Source organism: Triturus cristatus, chromosome 12, assembly GCF_964204655.1.
Source record: "Triturus cristatus chromosome 12, aTriCri1.1, whole genome shotgun sequence".
In the NCBI taxonomy this organism is placed as follows: Eukaryota; Metazoa; Chordata; class Amphibia; order Caudata; family Salamandridae; genus Triturus; species Triturus cristatus.
This window is the reverse complement of record NC_140595.1, coordinates 1274966-1290077: the sequence shown is the minus strand read 5'-3', so window position 1 is coordinate 1290077 and position 15112 is coordinate 1274966. Positions and strand designations below refer to the sequence as shown.

The window sequence follows — 15112 nt, the reverse complement described above, 5'->3', positions numbered from 1 at the left end:
GGCCTTTATAGCCTACAAGAGTTTTATCATATTGCTTGATTATGGTACCGTGGGACTCCCACTTCGATGACGGGAAATGATTCAAGCATTGAGTTCATGAAAGATACCAATACTGGATAACTGCAGTTACAGGTAAGTAACTTATTTTCTTGTCTAACGATGATCCTAGTAGCTCCCACCTGCACTTGTCAGCCTTGGTTCTCAACATTACTAGACCTTTTAGTTGTTCCACACGAGAAGCTCCCCAACAGACCGGACTTTCTCACTCAAAATCACAGACACCCAGATCCCCAAACTCTCAACATAGCTATCAGACTCCTGAGGGCAAAGAGTTTGGTTATCTTAACTTACCAGCAGAGTGTATGGACATTCTTAAGGGGGCATGTGGACATACCACCAGTGCCTGCTATGCAGCAAAATGGAAACATTTTGTTTTCTACTGCCAATTGACCCTTTCACCGCTGCAGTACAAAACACCTACTATCTTCTTCACTTACAAAAGGCTGTTTTGGCATTCACTTCTATACCCTTACACCTCACTGCTTAGGCTGCCTAGCTACAACATAGACAACACCTTTTGCTGTTGAAATTCCAGTCATCAAAGCCTTCATGGAAGGACTTGAACATGTTATTCCACCCAGGCTTCCTCCCCTCCATGGAAGCACAGTATAGTACTTGCAAGACTCACGGGTCCCCCTTGAACCCTTAAACTCATGCCCTCTTCAGTTCCTATCTGGGAAGGTGGCATTTTTACTCGCTAAACCTTCACTAAGACGTGTTAGGGAGCTTCAGGTTCTAACCTTAGAAGAACCCCTCTTTCAAATAAACAAGGACAAAGTGGTTCTTCGCACCAACCCTAAATTCCTACCTACGGTAGTCTCTTAATTTCACCCCAACCAATCCATTGACTTGTCAGTTTTTATTTCCCTTAACCGGATTCTGTTTTGAAAGATATGTTCATACATTAGATGTCAAAAGTGTGCTTATGTTCTACATTGATAGAACTAAAACTTTCTGAAAGTCTAAGCAACCTTTTGTCACCTTTTCAACAACACACAAAGGCAACCCTATATCCAAATCAGCTAGATGGATAGTCAAATGTATTCAGACTTGCTATGTCCAAAAGACCTTTACCTGTTCCCCCCAGAGCGCACACTACTCTCAAAAAGGAAGCAACCATGGCCTTTTTGAGAAATCTTCCCACAGCTGACATATGTAAAGCAGCTACATGGTCCGCCCCACACACTTTCACCAAAAATTATTGCGTAGATGTTTTAGCGCGCCAAGAAGGCAACGTAGGACAGGCAGTACAACGTACACTTTTTCAAACCACTTCAACACCCACAGGTTAGCCACCACATGTAAGGAGGGATTGCTTTACAGTCTATGCATAGCATTTGTATCTACAGCCACACATGCCATTGAACGGAATGTGTTACTTACCCTGTAAGCATCTGGTTGTGGTATGTAGAGCTGTAGATTCACATGCGCCCACCCTCCTTCCTGGACACCCGTGGCCGCTGCAGTTCCTCACATTGACTAGTTTCACTATTTATACATTTAGCATGGCCATCACATTACTTACACATACTTTGCACTCCTTTTCTCAACCGCCTGCGGGGAAACAATCTAACAGTGTAGTCGTTGCCCATGCGCATTACCACTGAGAGGAGGCGTCACTCGACCTCGTGACTCGAAAGACTTCTTTGAAGAAAAATAACTTGCACAACTCCGGATCCAACACTAGATGGCAGGAGTATGCAGAGCACGTGAATCTACAGCACTGGGGTCCAAGAACAGATACTTGCAGGGTGACATATTCCTTATGTTTAAACTAACACTTCACCTAAGTCACTTTAACCGTTTGGGTTTTTTTCAGTGAATTTCTGCGTTTTGTTCCAAAGCATAGTAAGATTTACCATAACTAAATATAACATCACTTTACACTTTGTTTTTTCCCAGTAAATTTCTAGTTTTCTTCTTTTTCTTTTTTAACACAAAGTCATATTTTATTACCGTACATAAGTATGCCAATCATCATCTGAGGTTGGCCACAGGGCCTGTGGCCAGGACCAATGCATAAGCCCCCAAGGGCAGCCAACTACCCATCCTTGAATCCTAAAAACCCTTACTACCCCTGTACACCACTTATCCCTGAACCCTAACATCCCCTTACTACACATGTACACTACCCACATTTGATCCCTAAAAACTCCTTACTACCCCTATACACTACCCAGCCATGAACCCTAAAACACTACCCCTTCAGGCCATACTTCCATAGACCGTAAAAAAAGCCTTTACTACCCCTGTAGACTGCCCACTCCTAAATCCTTAAAACAAACTCTTACTGCCTTTAAAACTACAAATTCCTGGACTCTGGAAATGCCTTACTAGCCATATATCATTTTTATGGGGTGGTAAAACCCCTTTTTAATATCAAAAAATACATATATTTCTTCATTTAAAAAAAAAAAACGTTTTGTAACCCCCTACATCACTCCTAAAAACGTCTTCCTCTCCTTTACAAATACCCAGCCATGAACCCTTAAAACTTCCCAGCCCTGAATGAACCCTAAAACCAGTTAGAACTACTCACCCCTGAACGCTAACAACTCCGCATTACTCCTTTACCTACCCAGCCCTTCAAACTACCTACCCTGAGCTCTGATGACTCCTTACTACCCTTGTACAATACCCACACAGATGCTAAAACCTAAAAATTCCTTAGTACCCCTATACACCACCCAACCCTAATAAATGTTTATTACTGCTTAAATCCATTTCCTACGCCTTAAAACTACCCATCCCAACACCCTAAAAAAACGTTATGCCCATTTTATATATTTCAAAATTTACTGTGATAAAGATTTGTATTGTAAACCTACCAAAGAAACCTGTGGTACATCTCTGTGTTGTAATGACGTCTGTGATACTTCTGTGCATAGTAATGACTGTTGTAAAGCCTGTATACTGGTTTTGGCCGACTCCATGGAGTTTGCAGCTGCAATACACCACCTGTCCAGAACCACTCTGGGCAGCTCGTGTTGGGGCCTTTGGTCTTCCACTGCGGCAGAGGAGGCCCTCTGTGCATTTGAAAGGAAATGGTCTAAATCTGTACAAAGTACCGCCGTTCAAGTAATCACCATCATGTGGGTGCCATAGGGAGGGCATTTATTTAGATTCAGAGGAAGAGTCTACCCAGGGGCGCAGCTACTCATATGACTGAAACTTGACTGCTTCATATAGCCACTGGGGAAGAACACGCAAGCGCTTGCACTCACAATGTGTCTGTTCTTCTGCCGTGTCTGTTGGAGCCATCTTTCAAGATGTGAGTGTTGTAAGAAACCTGTGTTGAGCGTTAGAGGGAAGGACTGGGCATGATCGAAGGAATGGGATGGACTCTGAACCTTCACTGCTTGAAATACCTTGTGGAAAAAAACTGTCAAGGATTTACATTCATATTGTTTCTGTTCAACAGCGATATTCGTGGGAGGCGTCCTCATGGTGTGAACTGGAAGCCATTTCTGTTGCCATTGCCCCTGCCGGAACGTCCAAGCGAGGGAAAGGACATTATATCGCCAGGAGCCACATGTTGAAGACTGTTCTTCCCAGCCCTCAACAGTCACTCCTTTTTTTGAAGAGCCAGCAAACTGTACAAACCAGCAGCTCATTCTCTTTCGACTAAGTTTTTGAGGGTAATGTCGATTATTTTCTACGATCACCTCTCTTCCTCTCCTTACCTCACCCTGTTTTTAAAGTCCACGCACTGAGCTCCTTCCGCTCAGATAAACCATTTGGCAATTTCCACATGCAAGATTATGATGTCTCGCCATTGATCTACACTGCGCAGGATCTGCACCCAGCGGAGTTTAGCCTTGACTTATAAAGCAAGCTTGCCAACGGTCTCAGCATGCTGTTTTTGCAGTGTGAGGCATTGTGTGCGAGGAGTCTGCACCCCAGATATCTTATGCCTTCAAATCTTCTACGTTGACCTATCATCATTGCTGTTAGCAGTCTTGGAATGAGCTACAGCTGTGTGCAAGCGGCTTGGTTAAAATAAATGTTTTTGGGGGTTGCAGACATATTGTGCTGTACTGTTATTTTATGGGCAGTTAGCCGCTCTAGTAATGCATCGACTGGTTTATATGCTTGCGCACAATTGTCCGACAGTCTTTTCTGGTGAGTATGTCATGTCTGGACACACTGTCTTTAACTGAACTGCAGAGCATCAGTCAGTGATACAGATTGAAGACAATGCTGCAGGAACATTCTTCCAAGTAAAGATCATAACCTGCAAGTCCTTCAACCAGGGGTACAGAACATCTGGCTGTCTGTGTAGTCACATTTCCAAATCATGCCCTTGATACCCCTGAAGGGTTGTAGGAAGTTGTAGAACAAACTAAGATGAGATACCTTACACAATGGTACATTTTTGTGGGTAGGAGGGTGATGAAATGCAGAGGTAGTATGGGAGGTGGTGCTAACTTCTGAGCCATGATCTTGATGAAGTAATTGAGGCCAAAGCTTCTTGTAAGTTGTAAAACTGTGTATGCTGAGATGGGAAGGATTGTGAAGGACTAAAGTATTGGACATCCTTTGATGCACTCAGCTGAAAATCATCTTCATTGTACACTTTTCTAATCATGAGGTAACACCAGTCTGTCTGTGGCTGCACACACCTCTCTCTCTGTCTGAGTAAATGCAGTGTTGTGGAGAAGGCTCTACTGTACCAGGTACATGAAACTTGCAGTCTGGTGGTCAGAGACATAAATCCCATTAAGGCTGAATCGATTTCAGTCTAGGAAAGAGCGCAACTTTGCATCCTTTGATTTGTCTCTTGTCTGTAGAGCCTTCTGGATCACAGAGTATGAAATCCAACGTTCTGTTTCCTCCTGGTCCTAATGTAACTCTAATGAACAGGAAGACATCACTCGGACATGATACTGAAGCCAGTCGAGAGTCTGGGTGATTTAAGGCACTGACAAATCGACGACCTGCGGTGGTTCTTTCTGATATAAATTGTTAAAGATATAAAATAAAAACGTAATAAATGTCTGTAAATGCCAAGCTTTGATCAGTTTCTGCTGGATGCATTGGTCTTTTCTTGATAGTAATTTTGCCACATGATCCTTTTCTAGATTCATATGTCTCCCATCATCCAGCCATCTCATCCCCCATCTGGCATTTAGGTTTGGAAACGCGTCTTCTTTACATGCACACAGCGTTTTGGGAATAGAAAGTAGATGGAGCCAATATGACGCATGAAGACATTGGGCCAGAAGCAACTCAATGTTGACGCGGTCATCAGTTTGTAGTTCCGCCTTTGGGTTCACAAGCAAACGTGCAGACGGAGTAATCAAGTGAAAGAAAGTGTAATTACAAGCAGTAAAAGCTCCTTGGTAACTAGACTGAAGAGGTCGCTGATGTTCAATGACACTTGATTTCAGGCTATCCGAGCAGGCAAACTGTGTTGTGTAATTCTATACTATCTGTAACTTCCGTGCGCTGGATATCTGGATCTTTAAACAGTCAATGCAATTAGCAGTTCATATGGAATGACTTCAAAAATTGCCTCTGCCTTGTGTTTTTCGCTTCATTTATGGACAGAAGGCTTGTATAATTTCTGTCTCCATATCATAGGTAATGATGGGTAGACTCTCACCTTGTGCGTCATTTGAATGTTTCCCATGACAGACACGGAGGCCATCGGTCTGAAATGCTCAAAATTAATAGGTGGGGATACTGGCATCAGAGATACCTAGTACTGCTGCTATTTCCACTCCTAACTACTGATGTCATCGTTTGAATGACACTGGATTGAGAATCGCGCCTGACCTGGAAATGCACAGTCTGTTTCCACACAATCTTGCCGATTCTGTAACATTTACCACAGATATTTTCCACCAGTTCTGAGCAGTCAGAAACAGTCTGGTGAAACCCTCTGGTTTTTCCAAGTGTGGTCCTGCCACTAAGTTCTACTTAACTAGTAAAGAGATTGTTTTGTCTTGCGCCACAGGACCCAACAGCACGTTGAATGATGTTCTGAATTCACTTTTTGTAGCCACAGCGAGCTCAAGATTAGTTAATCCAGATCCGATTGTTGGTCCTGGCTGTTAGGGATAGCAAAAAGCTAAATGCTGTGGAATCCTTTGTGGTTCTCAACGGCGTATAGCAAAAACCACAGACTTCTTGAACAGATTCACCCCTCAACTGTGGAAAGATATTGAAAACCTCTCTCACAGCATGTATATAAAAAGCCTTAAACAGTTATCATTATAGGGGAAAAGCTGATTGCAAGAACGTTTGTGGACTCCCTCTCTTCCATCCTATGATGGAAGGCAGATCACTCCTGGACTCGTCCTGATTTTCCATTGATGATTGCACAGTTCTGTTTTCCCAGTCAGTCACTTAACTTATTTGACACGAGCACCTTTTTGGCCTGGTTGTAGATAAAGCACCAGGGCACACAAAAAGATGAGGTCACTGCAAGAGCCTATGGAGGCCCTACAGTGAAAGTCACCTTTTCATAGATAACTTCAGGTCAGCACAAGCCCCACGGTCGATGAGCACTTGCCAATCAGGGCTATCAGCAGATGTCTCATTGTGTGGGAGCCACAGCCTTCAGCACCATGGTAGTCTTCATGCCTATAGGCTGCAGCCAGTGTTCCAAGCCCCATTAGTAAGTGACTATCTATTTGCTTTCCCAACCAATCCTTTCATGTCCACTGCTGCAAAGTAACCCCATGCCTATGGGGGCTTTATGTGGTTCGGTATGTTTGTTGCATCAAGTTAACCAGAAAAACCAAGACTGACCCGCCATGCCAAGCTATTGCATGACAAGCCCACATCAGGCACTTGCTGGAGGTCAAATACTTGTTGAAGTTGTTCATCTAAGTCCTTGGACAGGGTAGATGGCAGGGAGTGTACTTTCTCAAATGACTCACAGCACACGATGTAAGGATCAATTCTTGATTAGCGTTCATTAAACTGTATTATACCCACATCTAGATTCAAGGTGATGCACCCTGCAAGAGTGTATGCTTCTGCTCTAAGAAGGTGACTGACAATGTTAGACATCTAAGATACCTTTTTATACATTTTGAAACACTGCAAATACCTTCAATTTGGGGCAGGCTAGAAAAATGTCAGTTTTTAGTACTACCTTTTGGGCTAAAGTGAACACCACAGGTGTCCACAAAATGCATGTCGATGGTGGCAGCTATTTACGGCTTGAAGATATACTTGTGTGACCAAACTTGCATGATTTTTTGGTGAAAGGGAAAATGCTTAAGCAATGCCATAACAACATGAACAGGATCATTTAACTCCTTTCTCTCGTAGGCGCCACAGTCCGGGTTCAGACTTCTCCAATTCTGAAATTGTTGCAGGCAGATGCAAACTCTGAAAAGGTGCAATGACTTAATACGGGGAACAGACATCTGGCACTTCAGACTTCTCAGTCCCTCATAGTGATAAGTGTATTGATATTTTGGGGAATGTTTTACTTGGTGGCCTGTTGTGTCCTACATAGAGACCCACTTAAGGAGGATTTATAAATCAGTGGTCACAAGCTACATGGACTAGGCGATTTAGTGGTTATATCCTTTGTCTTTGTGGGAGGAAGGGGCACTTACAGACTCACAGGGTGTCAAGGCAAAGGCCAACAGTAGAGTCCAGTCGCCACTGATCAGCTGCAGGAAAGTTCTCTTGTAGCTTGATATGTTGCTGTAGCTCGAACAGGAGGTCAGCTAATGTGTCCACTTCTTTGTCCTGGGCAAAAGAGGGAGCAGGTCCCGGCTTCAAGGGCCCCCTCTCAGGTCACAAACAGCAGGACCAGCCCTCTTCTGATCTTCCTCAGGTCCAGGAATGTTCTAAAGTAGGTGCCTGGAGATGCCACATTTATGCCTGGCGCAAGCTAGTGGATGGGAAGGAGTCCTGGACATGCCCTAACCGATGGGATAAATGTTCCTAGTGTTCGTAGTGTGGTAATCATTGCATCCTCCATCTAACACTAAAATCCAATTTGAAGCAACCACGGTACCCCCAATGAACCCAGAGACAGATGGTTGGTAGAACAAAAGCAGGGTTTTTACCAACCAGAGAGTGGATATGCAAGAATTGTTTTGGAATCCTGTCTTCGCCCTTTGATTTGCACCCTAAGTGTCATATGTAAAACTCCAGTTTATTTGCATTTCCATTTAACAAGCTTTATTTCGGCCAATATTGACCATAAAAAGGAAATTATACCATACATACATAGCCAAATTTGGACAATAATAAAATAATTAATCAAGAGCAGATTATATAAACAAAAAATGGCCAAAGTACATTTGAAATTGATCATTACATTAAAGTTTCACAAAGTTAAAATGAATATAAAAAGAGATTTAAAAAGTTAAAAAGGTTTAAAAACAAATAAAAATTAGAAAGTGCAATAGAAAGCATTACTTGGGTAGGTTTAACACCACCATACGCCTATGCCACATGCCGTTAAGAAAAGGAGACACTGCAAAAACTATAGGGGTGGTGGGTGTCCGATCTCAGTTTTCTGTATGCCACGAGCACTGTCCACAACCCAGATTTCTACATAGTAGTACAAGCCATCGCCGCCTGGCAAGTTTATATCCAGGACAGAAAAAAAGAACATGCAAGTCAGTCTCGTCTTGACTATTGCATCCAGGACACCCATGGGAGCTATTTTTTGACCATTTGTTTGTAAAAGCATGGACCGGCTAGGTCCCTAGTCTAAACTCAATATATGGCTTCCTTGCCATGGGTGTCTGTATTTCGTCCATAAAAAGCAGAAAAAGATACTGCGATTTGATGTTAAGAAAGTCAGCAGTTTGATATTTCTCTGGACATCAGCTAATCTTAGAGATCTGTAAGCTCTAACCAGTTCTAATCGAGGAATAGTTGGAGACACTTCCTCAGGATTACTCCAGAGACCAGGACTGCCTATTCTCAAACATAGGTCTTTAATATGTACAAACCATGGTAATTCACCCACCACCGGAAGTCGCAAAACCCCATTGAGCTCAGACTAATCAGCTGCTAGTTCGGGGGTCGCCAACAGCCTACGCCAAAAGGTCAACGGTCTCAATCCAACCTCCTCAGCACTAGGTCTGATTCCCAGGTCCAGGCATAGGGGGATAAGAGTGGTGCTTGGCGGAAGACCAAGGAGCCGTCTCATAAATTTGTTCTCAGTTTTTGTTAGACCGCCAGAAGGACGATGACCCCAGAGTTCTGCCCCATACATTATTGCACTCCTGACCTGTACTTTATAGATCTCAGCCACCGGGTCCGGGAGCTTGTATGACGAGTTCCTAAGTGTTTTTGCAATACCCCCGACCATCTGTGCTAGCCTCAGACCTGCCTTGTCTAGTTGCGTGCCGCATTCGAATGTCTCAGACAAAGTAACACCAAGATAGTCGAAGACAGTCACTCTCTCAAGCAAAATGCCATTTAAGGACGGGTTTAGTCGAGATGGTTTTTCTGGATTAAAGACCATAAATTTGGTCTTCGATGTATTAACCTCCAGCTCCCTATTTTTGCAGAATAGAAAGAAACTGTCAAGAATCCTTTGGATACCAATAGGGGACTTTGATAACAAAAAGGTGTCATCAGCAAACATCATTGCTGGCACCTTACCATCCACCAATTTTGGAGCATCGTTATCCACAACCTCATTTAACTGGGCCACCAAAGCATTAATGAAAAGGCAAAACAAGGTAGGGCCCAGCACACACCCCTGTCTTAATCCTCTATTAACTGGGAACCGGGAAGTCAATTCCCCGAATCTCCCATACCTGACTTGGGCAAAGTTGCCATTGTGCAGTCGTATAATCATTGACAGCAAATAGGACGGAATGCATAGTTGCTCAAGGACCTCCCACAGTTTAACTCGAGGGACCAAATCAAAGGCCGATTTAAGATCGACAAATATCAAGTAAAGGCTGCCACCCTCTACTGTCACCGTCTTCCAATATAATAATTGGAGACTAAAGATTTGGTCGATGGTTGAAAGATTTTTTCTAAAGCCAGCTTGATACACACTCAGAATTTCATGCTCCTCCATCCAGGAGTGTAAACGCTCGAGGAGAATCCTAGCAAACAATTTCTGGGTGACATCAATCAGGCTGATTGGCCTATAGTTGGTGGGGGAAGAGGAGAACCCTTCTTAAAAACTGGAAAAAGTTTGGCTCCTAGCCAGGTGTCCGGGACCTTCCTGCCGTTCAAAATGGCGTTAAAGATTACCCAGAGGTATGGTCCCCATATATTTGGTTCCTCCCTGAATAGATCCTCTGGAATTTTGTCTAATCCGGGGGCCTTCCCAAGAGGGAGCTTCTAATGACATCCAAAACTTCTGTTAAAGTGAACCCTTGAAAATCTTCAAGACACATCCAGGGGTTGCCGAAGATGGTATATCAATGGGTTTTAAAACTACCTCGGTGGAGTCCAAAGCTTGAAAATGTGACTTCCAAGCGGCTGCAGCAATGTCCGGCTCTACTGCTGAGTTGCCCATACTGATGCCTGTACTAACTAGTGACCGAAACATCTTCATGTCCCTGTTGGCCAAATCTGTTTTAATAGAACTCCATCTTTCTAGCTCCCAATCCTTCTTGGCTAGGTTTGTGTCCCGATAGAGAGCCCCTGTTGAGTTTGATTAAGGATCTATCTTTACTTTTAATTGCATCAAGAGTGCACCCTTTGCCTTGCGGCAAAAGTTGTTGAACCAAATTTGCTTCACACCCTTGCTTGCCCTGGACTGCGTCAAAGGATTAAAAATGTTAGTCAGTCCACATGCAGCTTCTCCACTCTACTGGCGGTTTGGGGAGAACCCAATGACATGACAGCCTCTCCCATTTCCATTAAGGGCATGATGACTAAAGAATATAATGTGGCTGACTTGTCTGGTGATTGTTTAAAAGCTCCCCATTTAATTCACCTTCTTGTGTTGGCAAGTGTTACATTGCCAGGTGCAAAAGTGCTAGTGGCCATAGGTTTAATAAGGCCTGGAGGCTCCAACTCCAATATCAGGGTGTTATGATCACGGTCATGTCTCGGCATGACAGCAAAGTCGACAAGCCACTGCCATATGCTTGTTTCTACTAAAATATAATCCAACAGAGAGGATTGACCTGTTCTGTTGAAGGTTGACTTCCCGGGCTGGTCCATTGCAAGCCCTCAATTAATGGGATAAAGTTAGAGCATTAATCTGGAGAAACAGGGGGGTCCAGGCCTTGACCGGAGAAATTTGAGTGACAGGAATTACCCAAAAACGATCCTCATCACTGGTAGAAACATCTGTGGGAGTGCTAAGGGACAAAATTGACAATTAAAATCTCCTCCTATGATCAACTTGTCTTCGGGGATACTAATTCAATAAATGCGTTCAATAGATCTATAGTCGGGGATTCATGTGCAAAACTTAAGGGACGAGAATAGATGTTAATTTAAGCTATTTTGGTCCTGGAAGGAAAGGTAAGTACAATGCACTGGATGTCATCAGAAGCGGTGTTTAACTGTTCTGCCGTGCAATCAAGGTAGGTGGCAACCCAAGTGCATAAACCGCCCCCCCCCCCCCCGAGGGTCTGCCCCTTCCTCCCTTCCTAGCCCACACATTAAAAGTTACATAACCCTCCCTCAGCACATCCTCCCTTGCCCAGTTCTCCTGAAACATACACACATCATGGTCACCTACAAATTGACTCCAATCTGGAATTTGCAGTTTACTTTTTATTCCGGCAATGTTCCATGATAGAACCTTTAGGGAGTGACCGTATTCAAGACTACCATCGTGTGCATAAGACCGGTAGTGATGGAACTTTGGATGGACTCTAGCTCAAACGTAGGGGGTAATTCAACAGCTTCCAACAAGGGACCCCCTCTAGCTGAAGCAGAAGTTTAAAAAACGGGAGACGCAAGAGCTGGAATGCTAGGCAGACCCGGTCTAGGTCCATCGTGGTCTGAAACTTTCTGAAAGGTTTCAGGTTGTTGGTCCACCGGTCCAACACCACCAAGAATGTTCTGTCTCTGGAGCTCACCACCACTCACCCCAAATGCCCTACTACCCCACCAGTCCCTGGACTGGCAATATAACCAGCCTGTGACACAAGTCAGTCCACATCCTCAAGCGCCCCATATCTATTTGTAACTGGGATGTTAAAAAATGTTCTAGGGTCTTGACAAGGCAGACCAGTTGTGCTATAGAGAGGTGAACTAGACTGTTGATAATCATTAGTCAATTTAAGTTTCTGGTAGGGGGGGCAGAAGGAATGAGGCTTTGGGGGATAAAAGTAACCCAAGGGCAAGATATTTATTTCTCCATGGAGCACATGGATGCTACCAAGTCTAAGTAAAATTTCGCACACCAAATTAGGTGACTTAAAGAAAAGAACAATACAGTCCCTGGGATGTGTTTTCTCCTGACCCAGCCTACTCTTCTTGCCATTTTAATTTCATTAAACAAGGCCTCTGATAGCCGGTTCGAGTCCCGAGCCACCAAAGAGCCTTGTTTCTCAATGCCTCCCAAGATTCATTTAACTTGGAAGTAGGGGCCGGGATATTTGCCAAAATTATGGTTAATGGGGCAAATCCAACCTCACTTCCTCCCCAGCCCCATGAAGTAAAGGCGGAATGAATGTCAAAGCAGTAGGTCAGGGTTTAACAGGAGCGGGACCAGGGTTAATGTTAAACTGGGGATACTCTCATGTTGCATAGGAGTTTTAACTGAATCACAGGGGGCTTCACCTGACGTGGATTATCTATGATAACACCTTCTGGGTCCAGGGACCTACAACACAGGTACCCTGTCCTTGGCCTTTACTTATCAAACCCTCAATGGCAGTTAACCTAGCCAATACTTGTTCTATAGAAGTTGCAGCTTGGATTTGGGATGTCTTGATACCCACCCTCACCCTTTCGCACTGTAGAGCCTCAGTAAGGCTGGTCAGTTTAATTAAAATAGAATCCAAATTATCTAAACGGCCCCACAAGGAGACAAAACTATTGCCAATTGACTCTTCCAAAGAAGTAAAAACAGTGTCCGGATTAGAACCCCCCCTCCCCCGAGTCCACCACTGTATAGCCTTGTACATTACATACAGAAGAAACAACATCAGTTTGTGTGCTAATGGAGCAGGTTCTAGACACAACTGAATTATTTCAGGGAGTACTCTTCCGTTAAGAAATAATAGGTTGGCGCCATTTGTACATTAACAAAAGGGGAGCTGCAATACACTTTCATTCACAAATGACACTCTCTGCCGCCGCCCCCACCAGTTCCAGGTTGTAGAAGTAGCAGGCACATCCACTGATAACTAAAGTGCACGTAGGACCCCCGTGTCCATTTACCCCTCACCAACGAGTACGCAATCAAAGGTGCACTCGCACACCAACATGGTCTGGCAGGGGTGGTGCAGGTGAGAGACAACCGGAGTGTGAGCTGCATGTGTTTCATGGTGTGCTGAGCACTCCGTCCCAGCGCTGTCACACCCGGGGCTCTCAAACCACCAGTAAAGCACTTCTGGGCCTCCAACATTTTCACAACATTCGAGTTCTTTGGCACCCAGCACTCTCCCCCCACCATCACTCCACAACACCTACACTTTCTCGCACTTAAAACGCTCACAACAATTGCACAATCCTGGGAGGCTATGTCAGCTAAAGGGTGGGAAATACTAACACTGCCAGTAAAACAAGCAATAAAAATGCACTAGGTCTCGCCTTTTATTAAGTTAAAGCCATTTGCTTTGCTATACAATACCATTAGCAAAGCCAATGGCTTTAACTTAATCAAGGGTGAGACCTATTGCATTTTCAATGCTTGTGGCATAGGTAAACCGCCGCCCACTGCTGGTCACCGAGCTTGACTTTCATGATTATAGCGCCAACCCGAGCATCTACTGTCACTGTAGTCGAGCCGGCGCTGGCTGTAATAGCTCCGTGACAGGCTGGCTCCCAGCTCTGTGCGACTCTATTTCTTGTACCACCGCAGTGTGGATGTCTGTTCTGATGGATACATCTGCCTGTGGATTCCTCACCTTATGAATATGCCCTGTGCCAGCATTCCACGGAAATTTTTCCTAGCTCTCCGCGCCGACTAGGTCGTCTCAGCGTCATGGCTCTGCATGACGTCACTTAAGCCATAAGAAAACCACGTCGGCGTGATGACGTCTGTTCCCTTTTTTCCACGCTGTCGTCGCTAACGTTTTTTTTTGGGACTCTCCTTACTTGTATTGATACTTTGTATTTTGGACTGTATCTTTTCCTGTTTTTGTCATGTCTGCTCCGAGGAAGTCTGGCTTTAAGCCCTACAGAGAATGCGGTAAACATATGTCAATTACTGACCTGCATGAGGATTGCCTCTGGTGGTAGTCTTCAGACCATGACATCGAGGGATGCTCTTTGTGCAGGAAGATGAATCCAAAGGCGTTAAAGGAGCGAGAAGCCAAACTTTACATGGCCAAGGCAAGCAAAGAAAAAAGGGGTCGAAAAAGGTCAAAGTCCAGGTCTTCGACGTAGCGCGACTCGAAGAAGAAACATAAGAAGAGGAGGAGATATGCTTCTCGACATCGGTCGTCGAAGCCTGTGGCATCAAGGTCGCCTTCTCCTGCTCCTCGACGTCGAGAGAAGGACTTCGTTTCCCCTTCACCTTCAGAGTCTCCTCAAGTGACTCCGGCTCATTCTCCTTCCTATAAGGGGACTCCAGAGCAGGCTACGACGCCGAGATTCTCACTGTCGAATGCGGGTGATGACGAGGTTCCTTCGACTACAGCTGTTACTCCTGTGACTCCAGCAACTCTGACTCCAGAGGTACCTCGATCGGATCCCGAACCAGCTTCTTACCCACAGTTTCCGACGCCGGGTTCTGATCTGTCGCATGTTCACCTCGTACCCCTCTGGAGCACCTTCGGGTCCCATGACCTATACTTTGGGTGTGCCTCATCAATATCCTCAGGCCCCCTTTATGCCGTTCATGCCAGCGACGTTGTCCTGGTCCTTTCCGGCTCCGAGAATGTCGATGCCGTATGGTCAGTCCCCGGCTCCATCCCGTGAAGCCTCTCGGATTCGATCAGCGCCGCCTTTGGATCCACCTTCGACGCCGCTC

The 15112-nt window shown here is 44.7% G+C and overlaps 1 protein-coding gene across 2 annotated transcripts in view; it reads left to right on the top strand.

Annotated features, from left to right (window-relative positions):
• Positions 1–5070, top strand: part of SGTA (small glutamine rich tetratricopeptide repeat co-chaperone alpha) — a 151035-nt gene extending 145965 nt beyond the window's left edge. For both annotated transcript variants that reach the window (XM_085638419.1, XM_085638418.1), the window contains one exon: positions 3482–5070. In XM_085638419.1, the coding sequence (XP_085494545.1) occupies positions 3482–3599 (118 nt within the window). In that variant the 3' untranslated portion in view covers positions 3600–5070. The remainder of the gene's footprint in view (positions 1–3481) is intronic.
• Positions 5071–15112: the final 10042 nt, after the last annotated feature.